Source organism: Poecilia formosa, unplaced genomic scaffold (genome assembly GCF_000485575.1).
Source record: "Poecilia formosa unplaced genomic scaffold, Poecilia_formosa-5.1.2 Scaffold200, whole genome shotgun sequence".
Taxonomy (NCBI): Eukaryota; Metazoa; Chordata; class Actinopteri; order Cyprinodontiformes; family Poeciliidae; genus Poecilia; species Poecilia formosa.
The window spans coordinates 135701-151329 of NW_006800139.1; the positions used below are offsets into that span (position 1 = coordinate 135701).

Consider the following 15629-nt stretch of genomic DNA (forward strand, 5'->3'; position numbering starts at 1 on the left):
ACACACACACACACACACACACACACACACACACGCCTCTCTATGCAGAGGGTCTTTCTGTAAAGTTCAGCTGTGAATTATTAAAAGCCATCAATCGGAGCGGACCGGTTCTGGTTAATTGGTACCAGCAGCAGCGGGTCGGACCGCAGGAACAATACCATCAGATCCACTGATGGACGGATGGAGAGCAAAACGTTTTTCCACGTTGTAATTTAAATAAACTGATGGTACTTCTTCAGCAACATTAAGGAATTATTGACTTAAAACAAAAGCTTCATTTCTGTTTTTCTGCTTCGTGCTGTTTAGTTTCGCGTCCTGAGCAGCTGTTTGGTTTCTCTCTGTGGCTGCCTCTTAATTTTCTGTGTTTTTCCCACCAGAGAACGACAGACCCGGCTCTCTGGTGTCAGAGGTCATCGACTTCAATGTTCCTCTCACTACCACCTACATGAAGCAGATGAAGCTGCACTTCCTCAACAGCAGCAGGAACAACAACAAGGTGGGTTCTGGTTCCCGCCGGCGCCGGTTCTGGTTGGGGCCAATCAGAGAGAAGGTCAGAGGTCAGAGAAGTTCCTCCGTCCACTCAGGGATTGTTAGTGACCGATGAGTCAAACCAGGAAGGAACTAAACTCCTGCTGGTTTAAAGGAGGGAAAGAAGAATCTGTGTTTTTAGTCATCCAGAATTAGTTTTAGTATTTTATTTCCCATAAACACAAAGTTTACAGGATGTGAGATAAATTATTGGAAAACTGATGTTTGTTTGTTTGTTTGTTTGTTTGTTTTTGTTGCAAATGTTCAGATACCAAAGGAAGAATTTAGGAACAGAAATCAACATCAGTCAGCAAGATAAATATTTAACCTGAAACTAAATATTTAACCTCAAACTAAATATTTAACATCAAACTAAATATTTAACATCAAACTAAATATTTAACATCAAATTAAATATTTGACTTTTAGATAAATATTTAGAGTAGAGCTAAATACAAAGTTAGCCAACTACAAACTAAATATCTAGCGCTAAACTAAGTATTTAATTAGTAAGATAAATATGTAGTTAGCAAGCTATATACTTAGCCACAAGCTAAATATGCCACAAGCTAAATATTTCATTCCACATGAAATATTTAGGTACCAAGCTAACAGTATGATCTCAAACTAAATGTTTAGCTAAGTACATACTTAGCAAGCTAAATATTTAGATTTGAGCTAAATATATAGTTAGCAAGTTGCATTCTTGGCTTCAAACCAAAAATGTAGCTTCAAGGTCAATATTTAGTTAGGAAGCCAAATATTTAGTTCAAAGCTAAATATGTAGCTTACAAGTTAATATTTAACATGAAACTAAATATTTAGTCAGCAAGCAAGCACCTTTTTAGCTCTAAACTAAATATTTGATGATCAAACTAAGTATTTAGCCTCAAACTAACTGGTTAGTTGTAAACTAAATATTTAGTTAATACACTGTGTATATCCCTGGGCTTTGAGTATTATAATCTGAAATAAAAATGAAATAATCTGCCAATGGAACTGGCATTTTTAATCAACATTAAGGAATTATTGGCCTGAAACAAGCTCCTGTCTTGCTGAAAAGTTACTTTTAAGTTAGTTTTGTCTTATTTAAAGTGAACTAAGACATTTGCAATAGCAACAAGGCAAAAATACTTGGTTGGATTTTGTGTTTTGTTTGATCTCTATTTTTTGGTAAAAAAGCAGAAGTTTCTGTTTGGAAAAAGAGATGTTGTACAATTATTGGGGTAAAATCACAGCAGACTGCTGTTTTAATAGATCACCAGATAAAATGGGGTCTGTGCAGGTGATGCGTGGATCTGAACCGGATCTTTCCGAGCCGTTTGCTCGTTATGAAGCCAAACTCGGTGACGGTTAAACACTTCCTGCCTGAAACATGTTGAAAACTCCCACATCTGAACCCGGACTCCATGTTGGAGAGGGCAGAGTGGCTGTCGTTTCCTGCGCCGCTCTCCGTGGCTCCAGCGCGCCACACACACTCGCTGCGGTTGCCGTGTGTGTGTTGCGCGTTGGAGCCGCGATGTCGTACGGGGGAAGCGAGGGTTGAGCTCTTTCCCATTAAGCGAAGCCTCTGAGCGTCGAGTTAATTAGTCGAGGAGAGAGATGAACAGCGAAGTGCCAATTTACTCTGGAATGCCGATACGTCTTCCTGTCTGTCTGCATGTCTCACACACACAAACACACACACAAACACATTAAATGTCTCTAAAACAGTGCCAGAATCCTCCCCTTACATTTATCTCCCACCAGTAAACACAGTTTGACCTGAAAACTCACCTGAACCACCTGAGCTGAGTCGGATGTTTCTCATGTTTGATAAACTGAACATGTTCTGGATCGACGGTCTGATTTACAGAGAGAAGCCGACCAGTTCTGCTGTTACTGTCTTTTTAAATCATCCTAAATGAAGTCTGACCATTTCTGAGGTTTGGTTTAATAAACAGATATAAACAGATTTTATGTACTTTTAAAATGTACATATCGAGTGAAATTTTATTGCAAGGCTCCAACAATAATAAAATAAGTAATAATAAAAAGTATCAATATAAGTATAAACATAATAATACGTAGTCGCATACTGGTTGCCATAGCAACTGACCACAACACCTTTATGTCACAGGATTCAACACCAAATAACACTCCAACATTTCCCACACTAACATTCAGTCCGTTATAGTTTTATGTTTTCAGGTTGATGGTTATTTTGTGATTATTAATAAGTGATCGCTGTGGTAGATTAGCTGCCATTGCTATTAGCTAAGCTAACACAATGGTGGTAGATTAGCTACCATTGCTATTAGCTAAGCTAACACACTGGTGGTAGATTAGCTACCGTTGCTATTAGCTAAGCTAACACAGTGGTGGTAGATTAGCTACCGTTGCTATTAGCTAAGCTAACACACTGGTGGTAGATTAGCTACCATTGCTATTAGCTAAGCTAACACAGCGGTGGTAGATGAGCTACCGTTGCTATTAGCTAAGCTAATACAGCGATGGCTGATTAGCTAATTTAATCACTTGCTCTACTGATGATCTGTCAGGGTTGGTGTTAAGTTGCCTTTTTTTCTAATTTTTTAGCTGAATTGAAACTCACTGAATTCCAAAGCACATCTACATGTTAAGTTTGTCATAGTCAAGCTAGCATAACTAAACTACTTCCCTCTCCCTCACTATTTTTTTATTAAAACTTTCCTTTTCTTGTTATCTAGCTGATGTAGTGTTGACAATTTGTAGCAAAGCACTGAGTCCCTTTTTCTTTTAAATTTATATATCACGCATACATTTAAGATTTAGCACATTATGTTGACAACTTGATAGCTAACAGCAGTGGTAGCTATTGTCTGTTTCATCATTTAATGTTTCATCAATATAAAAAGTACTTGAATTGCTGACTTAAAACAATCTCCTATCTTGATTAAAATATACTTGTAAGTTAGTTTTGTCTTATTTCCGGTTTATTGAGACATTTGCATTAGAAACTAGACCAAGTACTTCATAAGATCTTGTGTTTTTTTTTGCAATTCAGCATAGGAAAAAAATTTAAAAAATGTTGATATTTTGAGTTATAAATTGTATGTGAAACATTATTTAATTTGGATACTTTGTGACATCATTTGTGATTAAAAAAAACAACACAAAAACTTAAATTGTGTGAACGCTGCAGAAGATATTCATATTCAGTCAGATAAAGTTCATCCTTACAAAACTAATTTAAGCTTTACATCAGAGCCATTTTTAAAGACTGCAGTCGTCCTTCAGGATTTTTTCTTGGAAAGTCTTTTTTCTGTGACCTTAAAGCAGCTCTAACAGTGTGAGGATGTGCCTCCCTGTGCAGCCTGTTCATGTCCACCCTGACGCAGCCGAACAGAAACATGCAGTGTGTGTTCCAGTGTGCAGAGCGCGCTCAACAAGGGAAGGTCACCATCTTTTGTCAAAGTTGTTCTTATGTGGGAGTGAGGATAAAGCTGAATATCTCACCAGGAGAAAGACACATTCCTGCTTTCACTTCTGCCTTCAATTTTTTACTCTGGAAGTTAATTTCCTGGCCCATTAAATCTACCCAGAATGTTTTTTCTGAGCATTTCAGGTGTAAGGCTGAACACCCAGTGAGATTGTTAGGTAGTGGTTAAGACTGCCACTCCAAACTGTGTGTAAATATCTATATGTAATATAGAGCTGGACAATATGGCTGAAAAACATATCACAAAATTAGCATTTTATATCAGTCAACATTGATAATTAATTTGTTTTTTGTTTTAAATGTCTTCAATACAGCCAAACTGTATTGAAGAAACTATTATGAAGATTCATAACCTTTCCTGTTTTCTCTAAACTACATTGTTTTCCATTTTTAAGCAGTTTTGAGGCGAAACTTTAAACTGCTGCTGCTCCAGTTACCCAGCAGGTTGTTGCTAGGTAACCAAAGAGTGAGTGAGTTAGTTGAAGCCACCACCCTAGCTTAGCTAGCTGAGAGGTTGATCCCCCAGAATGCTGTTTGGCCTGAACAAAACACATAATTCGTTTTGTGGAATGAATTTGCAGCATTTGACGCTTGTTGTTGTTTTTGCTATTTGCTTCTATTTTCTGTTGTCACATTATTTTTCATTTGCATTGTTATTCTGTTGTGTTTGTATGTTTTGGATTTATTCACGTGTTTGTAAAAATGCTTTAGAGATTCAACCAGTAATAAAAACTTTCCGAGCAGAAAGTTCCATCTTTAGTTTATAGAAATTCCTAAAAGTCCAAACGTGAAGAAACGCAGCTAAAATGAACCACAGCATGGACCGAAGGTGTCCAAGACCTCCACTTTTTCCCATTAACACACATCCCAGGCCTCCAACATTTGGCCCATCCCTTTCTCTCTCCTGCCATCCGCCCCTCGTCCCAATTCAATAAGAGGAGGAAATTAGCCAGCGTGCTTCCTGGCAGTGGGGGGGATGCAGACAATGTGGTGAAAGGGTGGAAATGTTTGAGGAGCGAGAGAAGAGACCATGAAGAGAGGGAAGATGGCAGGGCAGAGGTTCTGGTGTGGAGAAGAGGAATAAAGAGATGGAGAAAAGAGAAAATGTGCCTCTGATTGTGAGGGATGTTTATTTTTGTGGGGGGAGGGAGTTCAGAGAAGGAATTAAAAAGAATGACATGCTTCATTATTATTTGTGGCCTCCCTCCGTCTGCCTATTACTGCAGCTACCTCCAGAGGAAAGACGTTTCATTAATTTAGGGAGGAGGGGTGTGTGTGTGTGTGTGTGTGTGTGTGTGTGTGTGTGTGTGTGTGTGTGTGTGTTGGTATGTGTGTGTATCTGTGGAGGTGAGACAGACACATTGTTAGATTAAGGTCTTGCTGAAAGTCTCTGAAACAAAATTACAGGAACACAGTGGATCCCTGTAACCACAACCATCTGTCAATACTGACAACATTGATAGCTACATGTCTTAATAATTCAAACACCTTAGTCTGTCGCAATTAATCAATTAACTGCATAATAAATTACATTGAGCCTGATAATTTTCATTGTGATGATTCAGATTTTGTTAGACACATAATCCATTGAATTTACAATTTTGGTTGTGTGTGGTTTTTATTGTTTTATTTGTTGTTTTTGGTTGTGTTTTATTTTGGATATTTGAAAAGTCCTCTAGTTCTTTACTAAATTAAAGTTTATTGGTCTTTGAGAGGTCAAACTTGCATAAACACCAAACATACATTAATGTGCATTAATACACACTGTAGAAACTGTCTTGATGCTAGCGTACAAGCTAAGATCTATAGTGTTTCTTCGCTCCACTCTACAGCCAATCAGCACCAAGGAAAACAAATGGAGCTCATGGATTGGCTGCTTTGCAAACGCCAACCAAGTAGCATAATTTCTCAGGATTAAAGTTTACTTGGCTGCATTTTTGTTTAGATATTTTGATGTGCTCTACTTTAAAAAAAATCTGTGAATAGGCAAATTTTCCATGAATAATTTGGAGTTATGATTCACAGAAAAATCTTCAAATTGTGAAGCGCGAATATACACCACGGCCAATGTACGTTTTGTTTGTAAAGTTCCTTCATGCAAAGCTTCAGTCAAAAATGCATTTTGAGAGTAAAATACAGCAATAGTTGAACATACATTTATGCAACTTAGTATTTTTTCAGATTTTTTTTCTTCCAGATTTTACTTTTCTAATTTTTTTAATTTTATTATTTCAAAGTATTTTTTTAACTTTTAAATCTTAAATTTCATTTTTTCAAATTTTTATCAAATAAAAATTGACAAAAACAGAATTTTTTTTTCTGTTTTTATTTTTGTCCATTTTTATTTTTTCAGAGTTTATTTTTGTCTAGTTTTCTTTTTTTAAAGATTTTATTTATTTTAGTGATTTTTAAAAAATTAGTTTTACGTAAAAGTAAATCTGTTTTCCGCTCCTCTGGCGGCGGGACTTCCTGCGAACGGTGGCGGGAAAACGCATTTTATATGTCGAGCGGACGTTAGCAACAGCATTTCTATTGGCCGATGGGGGGCAAGTTCGAGCGTTTCTATTGGTCAGACTGGACAGTTACGAAGCGCTGCTTCTGATTCTGCGTTGCATGCATAGACAACAGCAGGATGCTGAAGAGAAGAACGAGTGAGTATAATCAAATCACAATAAATATAAATTCCTGTTGTTCTAACGTCAAGAAAAAAAATATTTCACGGCTTTACTATTAATACTTAATGATTTTAATAATTGGATAAATAATAGCGGGTTTTTAGTCATAAAAAGTTCCTCCTAAAATGATGTTGAGTTTCCGCCTGGGGCGTGACCTTTGACACGCCATATCCTCGCACCCATCTGCTGCGATCCTCCGGTGTTCTCCGTCTAATAAAGCAGAAACGCCATGGAAACGGTAATGCAAGGGAAATCCCCTCTGTGCTCCAAGTGCTTCTTATTTACTGTTTACTGGCACAAAAAGCAGCAGTAGCTTTGTTTCACTGCGGATTTTCCCTTTCTGATCCATCCTGGAGGTAAAACCGCTTCACCTTCCCTGACCAGATGAAACATAAATGCAGAAATAAGGATTAGGATAAACAAACTGTTACCACTTGTGCAGAAGAGGTTGGTGGGAAACAGTGGATGAACTTAAAGCCCAAAGGAGCTTTAATGTGCGGCTCTGTTTCCATGGTGTTTCTGCTTTATTGGTCTTTGCTCACCAGAGAGGCGGCCATTCGGGGATTTTTCTTTTTATTTCACTGCTAATGACCAATATTCTGCAGCATAATTCACTGTTTTTGGGCACTGACTCATTTTAACCAAGCCTGTGCTTCCACCCTCCGCCTGTAGGGGGCAGCTGTGGTGCATAGTTAAATGAACAATGGTCCATCCTAATGTTAAATATCCTCCCAACATGTTCCTACTGTATCTTTAAAAATTATGGAAATATTCTTCTTTTATTGGTACAAATTAATATTTTTTCCTCTTTATTTCAACTATACCTTGGCAATAAATACTTTTGTGAGGTTTTAATAATCAAATAGGAATAATAAAAGTTAAGATTTAAAAAAATGAATGCAACCAGAGATGCACAGAGCAGAAATATGACACATTTTTAAGGAAAACTAAGCCAAAAATGCAGCCATTTGCAAACTAAATAGTTAGTTTTAAACCAAACACTTAATTAGCAAATTGATTAGCTATTTAGCTTAAGGCTACTTACCCTTAAGCTAATCAGCGCAAAACTAAATATTTGGTTAACAACATAAATGCGTAATGTGAAGTTAAATATTTCATTAGCAAGCAAAATATTTTTGCCTCAAACTAAATTGTTTAAAACTAAATATTTAGTTTGCATGCTAAACATTTGAAATTAACTATTTAATTCAGAGCTAAATTTGGAAATTGAGGCTAAATATTTAACCTCTAAAAGCTTTAAAGATGAAACATTTAGTTAGAAATAAGTATTCACTCAACAAGCTAAATATTTAGCCTCAAACTAAATATTTAGTGAACATGTTAAATAATTTTAGAGTAAAAAGTTAAAAAGTTTTATTGTTCACCAATGTGGAAAATTTTCTTCAAACTAAATATTTAGTTCTAAACCAAATATTTAGTTAAGAAGCTAAGTAGCTAACATAAAATTAGCAGGCTAAATATTTTTGCTTGAAGCAAAACTTCAAACTAAATATTTACTCTCTAGATACATATATTGTTTAAAGCTAAATATTTAGCCTCAAACTAAATATTTAGCTTTAAACCAAATATTTAGTTAATAATCTTAGTATTCAGCTTTGCATTTAATAGCTTAAAACTAAATATTTAGTTAAGATAAATATTTAGATGGATCTCAATGCGTTAAACTAAACATTTAGCCTCAAATTAAATATTTTAGTTTGAAGATGAATGTATAGGTTGAATATTTAGTGTACAAATTCAAAAATATTTTACTAATCCAAAAGAATTAACAAATTAATTAATTAGTAGGGCTAAATATAGTTAAATATTAGCTTCAAGCTAATTACATAGTTTGATAACTAAATATTTAATTTGGAGTTAGATATTTAGTTTGGTAATTAAATATTTAGTTTGAAACTGACATTTACAAATTAACTATTAATATGACTTTGAAAAATGAACTTCTATTAAAAAAATCTTGCTCAATAACATAAATTAATTGTTTTTATCTGAGTAGTTTTATCCATAAATTACCTCGATCCGTTTGTTTTTCTCCTGTATTTTGGACCGAAGGAAAGCGGAAGTAGCTTGTAGGAGTGAGTCTCGTGCATTTAGTTTGTAGATAAATAAACTCCCTCCGCCCCCCTCCCTCCGCGTGTTGACCCCGCCCCCGTGATGTCATCAGCCGTGACCACGCCCCCTCTGGTTGCCACAGAGTCTTGAGGGTCCCGCTGAGTGCGCTCACTCCCTGCCTGTGTACAGCAGCATATACTGTCCATTTAAATTCACACTATAGAGGGAAAAACCCGCAGAAAGCGAATGAATAAACATTTTTAGAGATAAAAAACAGATAAAATTAGACGGCGGAGGTTGATGATCGTAATTTCGGAGAAGTGAAGGTAAGAAGGCGTCTTCGGCATGCGCTTTATTATTTATTTATCAGTGTGTATTCCGGAGTGTTTTCCTCCGGTCTCGGTGCTTCCCGCATGCCGGTGACTAAGCCGCTGGTTCCGCTCGGATCGCTCCCAGAACCGCAAACGGAGCGGTAATTAGCTCCGGTTTGTTTGCGTGAGGAGTTGTTGCTGGCTCGGGTCGATGTGCGGGTTCACCGGGCCGCTCCGTCCTGCGGCAGCCAGGCTCCGGGCTCATCATCATCATCTTCATCATCGCTATTCATGAGCGTGCTGCTGCCCCGCGTGCTCACATTGTTCTGGGATTGCTCCGGCGCGCGCCACGGTGTGTTCGTGGGACGTCCGCGCAAGCTTTTAATTGATGCGCGTGCGCCCGTGGATGGATGCGGGGCGGATGATGGGTGGGTGGTTGCTAAGGAATGACCAAGCACCCGCACTGAGGACCAATTGGCGCCGCGTGCCAAGCATTCAGACAGCTTGCGTGTTTCTGCGTGTTGTGTCTTTAGTTTCCGGCTGAATCAATGTAAATATCATGAAGGCAACAAGTCAAAATGAGAATAAAATCCACCTTTCTGCCAATTTAACAAAACATGATGAAATTTAATTTGTTGCTTTGGTTCTGAAACTATTTAACACAAACAACCAGCAGATTTCTATGAAAGAACTTTAGGGCCAAAAAAATTAAACTAAATCTGACTTTTTTCCCCCCTTATAATTCTGACTTGAAGACAAATGGACACCTGGGAGAAACCATGTTTAATGAAAGGTGACTTGTTGAACACAATTTTTTTTATATAAATCTGATGATTTATATGAGATTATATAGCATATTGAAGTCATAATTCTGAGGGGGAAAAAGTCAGATTTGCGAAATTAAAATCAGAATTTGGAGATTATTCTTATTCTTTTATTATTTGGAGTCAAAATGAGATTAAAATCCATTGTCCTTTTAACTTGCATATTAAGACCTGATTCAGTTTGATTTAATTTATTGTTTTGGTTCTGAAACTGTTTCTGTTAGACTCGAAATAATCAGAAAATTTCTATGGAAGAGCATTAAAGCCAAAAAGTGAAAAAAAAAGACTTTAATTTTTTCTTAGAATTTTGAGTTAAAGACACGTGGACACCTGGGAGAAACCAGGTATAACGGCAGAGATGCAATTTACTTTTTTACATTTTATTCTGTGGGCTTTTAAAGTCATAATTCTGAAAAAAAAAGTCAGAATTGGGAGATAAAAGTAAACCTTTTCTCTCCAAATTTGACTGATGTGAGCACATACATCTCTGTTAACAGAGATGTTGTGTGTTTACACCTCACATGCTCGCTCAGTAGGTGTCCTGGCACGCTAGCAACTTAGCAAAGGCTACCAGCCAATCACAGACCGGTGTTTTTCATTCAATCAGAGTATTCCTTATAAATCCTGGATAAATAACAACCAATAAATAATAATACTGCTAATAATACTGCACCAAGCGGTAGGCTTTACTCAACCAAATGGGAGGATTTAGGAATATACAAGAACATTTTATACAATACATTTTTACCCAAAGAATATATTATTCAAGCATAAAAATACTCAGCATTGTCCATATTTCTTAAAATATGACCAACATTACATAGTTTACTGTAAGATCTACTGGGTGATTAATTATTATTTAGCTAAAGTGCAAAAATGCATTTATTTTAGTTATATTTTATTGTACTTGCCTCTTTTAGGACTCTATAATTGGTGGTTTAGTATCATGTCTTTCAGTAACGCATAATTACCTGCTCATGTTTTCAGATTTCCTGTCGTTTAATTTTTTTTGACACAAACTCCTCCACCAACATGTTTAGCTAGTTTTCTGAGGGAAAACCTTTAATCCTTTTTCTTACTCCCCTCCTGATAGCAGCGCTCTGCATCCCAAGGTGTTGAATTTTATCCAGAACTGATAAATTAAGTCATTTCAGCGACTTTTCCATGACTTTTGGCGGGAGAGGTGTTTGTCCACACGGCAGAGCGGACCAACTTCAGGCTCCCTGCTGGTGTAAACGAGCGTTTCTCTGTGTTTATGTTTCAGTTGCCACTCTAAACGTTTGATCCATTTCTGTGGTGAATATTCTGATCTGCCACTTTTACAACCGAAGGTCAAACGCCAAGTTCTGCTGATTCAGGCGTCTGAATATTGACGTGTGAAGTTAGCACATTCAGCTGAGAATTCAGGTTTGATTTCACACAGTGGAGGCTCCTGCGTTAGCGTAGGGATGAAGCTCCAGCCGGCCTTGGGGATATAAAAACCCTGCGGCACACGAAGGGTTAAAGTGCCCCTCCCTGCCGTTAAGGAGGACGAGAAGAGACGCTCCTCAGATAAATCCCTATGCGAGGATCGACTCAGCTTCCCTCCGCTCCAAAATAACTCTGGTTTTCCCTGACCTGGCCATAAGCACGACAGGAGGCCGAGGAAGATGGAGCGCTAATCCCCTCTTCCTCTCTATCCTCTTCCTCGCTCCTCTGGACGGGAGGCGCTCTCTATTTCTGTCTGCAGGTCCCAATTTCGCTTTTCTCCCTGCTTACGTTTTAAACAATTCCCTCAGAGTTCAGATTATATGCATCTGGTTATTTTTATTTTCCACTTTTTTTTTCTTATTTGACTCTGAAATGGACACGAAGATATAGAAATATTGTTTCCAGAATTAGAAAATGAAAAAATAAGCAGGAATTTGCTTCAAAGGTAACAAATAAAGTGGTAATTATTCAATCAGTCGCTATGCTTTCATCCAATTGACATGCAAATCTGAGAACTTTAAAAATGTTACAAAAAGAAAAGAAAATAATATGAATGTCATTTGAATTTTGAGCAAACTTTTAAAAATATTGATAAAAAAAATATCATATAAAAGTGGAAATTTTGAGTGAACAACTAAAATGTCTCAAAAAAGAAATAAAAACAACTCATCTAAATTTCATTCCAATTTTGATATTGGATAAATATTTCAGGGGATGCATATCATTTAATTTTTATGCAAATTTAGAGCAGACTTTTAAAATGATGCAGAAAAGAAAATCCAAAGTAGCCATGTTTAGATCTAGACTACGCAGAACATGATTTCGTCAGACGTTGATGCTGTAACAAACAGGAAGGTTGTAAACCAGCACGAACCACGCATCCTCCCCTCTCTGCTGGAGGTTTGGACTTTGAAATTTGATTTTGTGTCTCTGGTAAGGCGCAGACCCATCAGTTTATGGGAGCATTTTCTGATTCTGATTATTTGGAAAATGTGTTTCAGTTACTATTAACTCTAGACAGGTGGATTTTACCTTTGACTTTAAGGAACTCAGTGTTTTGTCTCTTGCAGTTTTCATGAAGTTTGTTCCAGATTTGTGGTGCATAGAAACTGAAAGCTGCTTCTCCATGTTTGGTTCTGGAGATGCAGAGCAGAACCAGACACTGTTCTGCTCTGCAATAATTGATGCGACTAAAGACAAATGCATGGATGTGTTTCTCTAGATCTTGCAGAGACTTTAGTCCTTTAATCCTGGAAATGTTCTTCAGGCGATAGAAGGCCAACTTTGTAACCATCTTTATGTGGCTCTGAAGGTCCAGATTTCAGCCAGATCTCTGCTTTCCAGCTGTAATAACTGAAGCTGTGCATTGACTCTAGATCTTTAACTCTAGATCATTCCCCTTTAGGTCCAAAGATCATAATTTCAGTTTTGTTTCTGTACAGATAGAGAAAGTTTGATTTGGGTTTGGAGTCTCCTGTAGAGTCAGTAGTTTATGTAAATTTTTCTATTCTCTCTTGTCATATCTCTTGCAGGTGTTTCTTTAAACTTGTCCTTCTTGTGTCTCTCATGTTTGAAACAAGCAGAGGTTAAATCAGCCCTGAAACTGAAGCAGTTAGATAAAGGACTCTAAATGGGTCTGAGGAGCTTTAAGCCTGGAGATTTGTTCTGCGTCCTTTGACCCAATCTATCTGTGTAAACCCTGGATAACGACAGTTTAAGGGTAATTCAGTGTCAGTTTACAGAACAGCAGCATGGCGTTCAGGTTCAGCTCCGTTATGGCTCTGAGGTGAGCGTCGGGTTGTTGAGCAGCGACTCGAAGGAGCTCAGCGGCGTTTGCTGGGCGACCTCAACATGGTCCAACCATGACCTTTGCCTGGACTAATCCCAGCCATGTTTTCCTCGGATTGCTTCCTGGAGGGGAAAGGGGTTAATCGTCGTGCTTCAGGCAGATTTGTGACTGACCGGATTAAGTGGTGCGCAGTGTTGGACACGCCGCTAATCTCCACTATCTGTGCCCCTGTTGCTGTTGGGACGGTGGTGACGGGCTGACCGGTCACAGGCTGCCTGACATAACCGAGTTCCTCCACTGGTTCACCAACTAGTTGCTCCCTTTGATTGGTTGGACAACTTCTACAAGCTTATGATTCAAACCACTTTTTATTATGGTTTATGGGATTATACAGTCATGAAAAGTGACCTATTACACTTCCTTGAACAGGTTAGAATAGGTCTATAGACTACACAAAACGTTCCCCATTTTCTGTGGGGCTTTAGTCGGCTCACTTCTGCGTATGTTGAGCTGTATTAGGGTCTCTGTCACTTTAAATCCAAATAATCTGCTGCTGGCCATGCCCCCTAAGCTCAGTGTTTACACTCGTACATGAAAATGTCCGCAAACAGATGCACAATTATTCAACCGTGCAGCTTTGAAAAGCAGAAGTGGAACCTCCTGCACAACCAACAAAAATTCAGCAAGTGACCTATGTCAATAACAACACTGTGAAAACACAAAATCTTACCAAGTATTTGTGGTCTAGTGTCTAGTGTTAGTACACTTGAAAAAAGACAAAACTAACTTACAGGTATCTTTCTAGTTTGAAATAGCCGCTTGTTTTAAGTTAAAAGGTTCTTAATATTGACAAAAAAAAGTACTGCTAATAAGTGAAATAATCACTTAGTTTTGTCTTTGAAATAATAAAAACTAACATACAAGCTCATATTTTTTGCTGAAAAGTTGCTTGTAAGTTAATTTAATCTCATTTCAAGTGTATTAAGATAGTTACACTGGAATCTAATGTTTTTGTAGTGAAAACATTTTTTTCCAGCAGCCATTGTACAGCGCATACAGCTGACCAAAAGTGTTGGAACTCTGCCGGATGGCTAGGTAGCGGGCGGAGTTCTGTTGTGGTTGCTAGGTAACGGCGCACCAATATCAAATGTGACTTAATAATCGGGAGGTTTTTGAAACTTCTCATTTTCCAGACACCAAAAAACATGACGTTATTGCCAAAAACTGGCTTCTTTTAATTAAATTTAATTTCTTTGTACTTTTTATAATTTAAATGTCATTTTCTTTTACATTATTCTATTTTGCATTTCAATCGTTGTAGTCTTTTGTTGGTAAATAGTTTACCGTTTTATTTATTTCAATGCACAGATCTATTTCTCATTTCTGAGGTATTGATTGGCATTGTGACTTTACGACTTCATGTTTTGTAAAATTTGCTTCCTTAGGAATAAAAAACAAAAAAAAACTAACTTGGTGGTTAGATCAGAACTCGGTAGAGAACGTTTCATTCTCGACTTCAACATCCCCGTTTGCTCTTTGCTCTCCACGCCCTATTATGTCAAACTGTATGGAAACCTTTCATAAAGCCGTAGTTTTCTTGTTTAACACTTTACAATAATTCACTCTCTTTATGAGTCACTATTTAACCAAGGTTGAGAAAGTTGGAACATTGTTTTCAATCCATTTATTTATCACTACTTTGAAAAAATATAATTTATACACAGAAATGTCCTTTATAGTCGGTGCAAAGGTAAAGACGGATAAAAATCAAATGACATGCTGTACATTCATTTTACTATTCTAGTCATTAATTTTTTTTTATCTTTAACTTTCTGGTCGTCTTGAAAAAGCACGTAGAGCCGTTTGATTGGGAACCAAAGTAGCAACAGTAGCTGCCTTTCCATTAGAAATGTGAGCAAAATTTAGCCGATATTCCGCTAATGTAGAAAAATCACAATTTTGCAGTTGCGGTGTTTCCATTAAATATGAAAGGTAATTAAAATCACAGATGAATAAGTTTGTTTATTTGATACGTTATTAAAAAATACGACGTGCCATCATCCTCCTACTACTTCCTGTTTTCTTCTTTGTTGCTTCCGCCTGCAGCAACATCCGGTTGTTGATCATGTGACTCGTTTCATGTGTTTCCATTGCAGTTTTGCAAAATACAAAAATTTCAATAGAGCCTAAAAACCCACCTCAACCTAGCACAAAAACTTAACCAAAAAGAATTTGTTTTAAACCTTGGCTTGTTTCCATTAAGACAATTTATTTTTGTAATTCCAATTTGCGTAATTTTATTGTCAATAGAAACACATCAAGTGATGTCAATATAAATGCAGCTATTGTTACATTTTCAGCTGCTGTCAAACCAACCAAACTTTTTGAGCAACCTGTTCCCCTCCTCACCTGTGGGGACGCTGCACCAAGAAAGGAAACCTCTGAAGACACTGAGTGCAACTTCCTTCTTCAACAAATGGAAACTAAAATGGAGAGGCT

General features: G+C 37.3%; 1 protein-coding gene across 2 annotated transcripts in view; it reads left to right on the top strand.

Moving 5' to 3' along the window:
• LOC103148178 (nucleolar protein 4-like) overlaps positions 1-15629 on the top strand; it is a 73651-nt gene that overhangs the window by 12694 nt on the left and 45328 nt on the right. Inside the window, exon 4 of one of the 2 annotated variants that reach the window (XM_007566820.2) lies at positions 378-496. In XM_007566820.2, coding sequence (XP_007566882.1) covers positions 378-496 — 119 coding nt within the window. Of the gene's footprint in view, positions 1-377; positions 497-8875; positions 9063-15629 lie in introns of those variants that run through there. The other variant, XM_016679017.1, reaches the window with a different exon arrangement.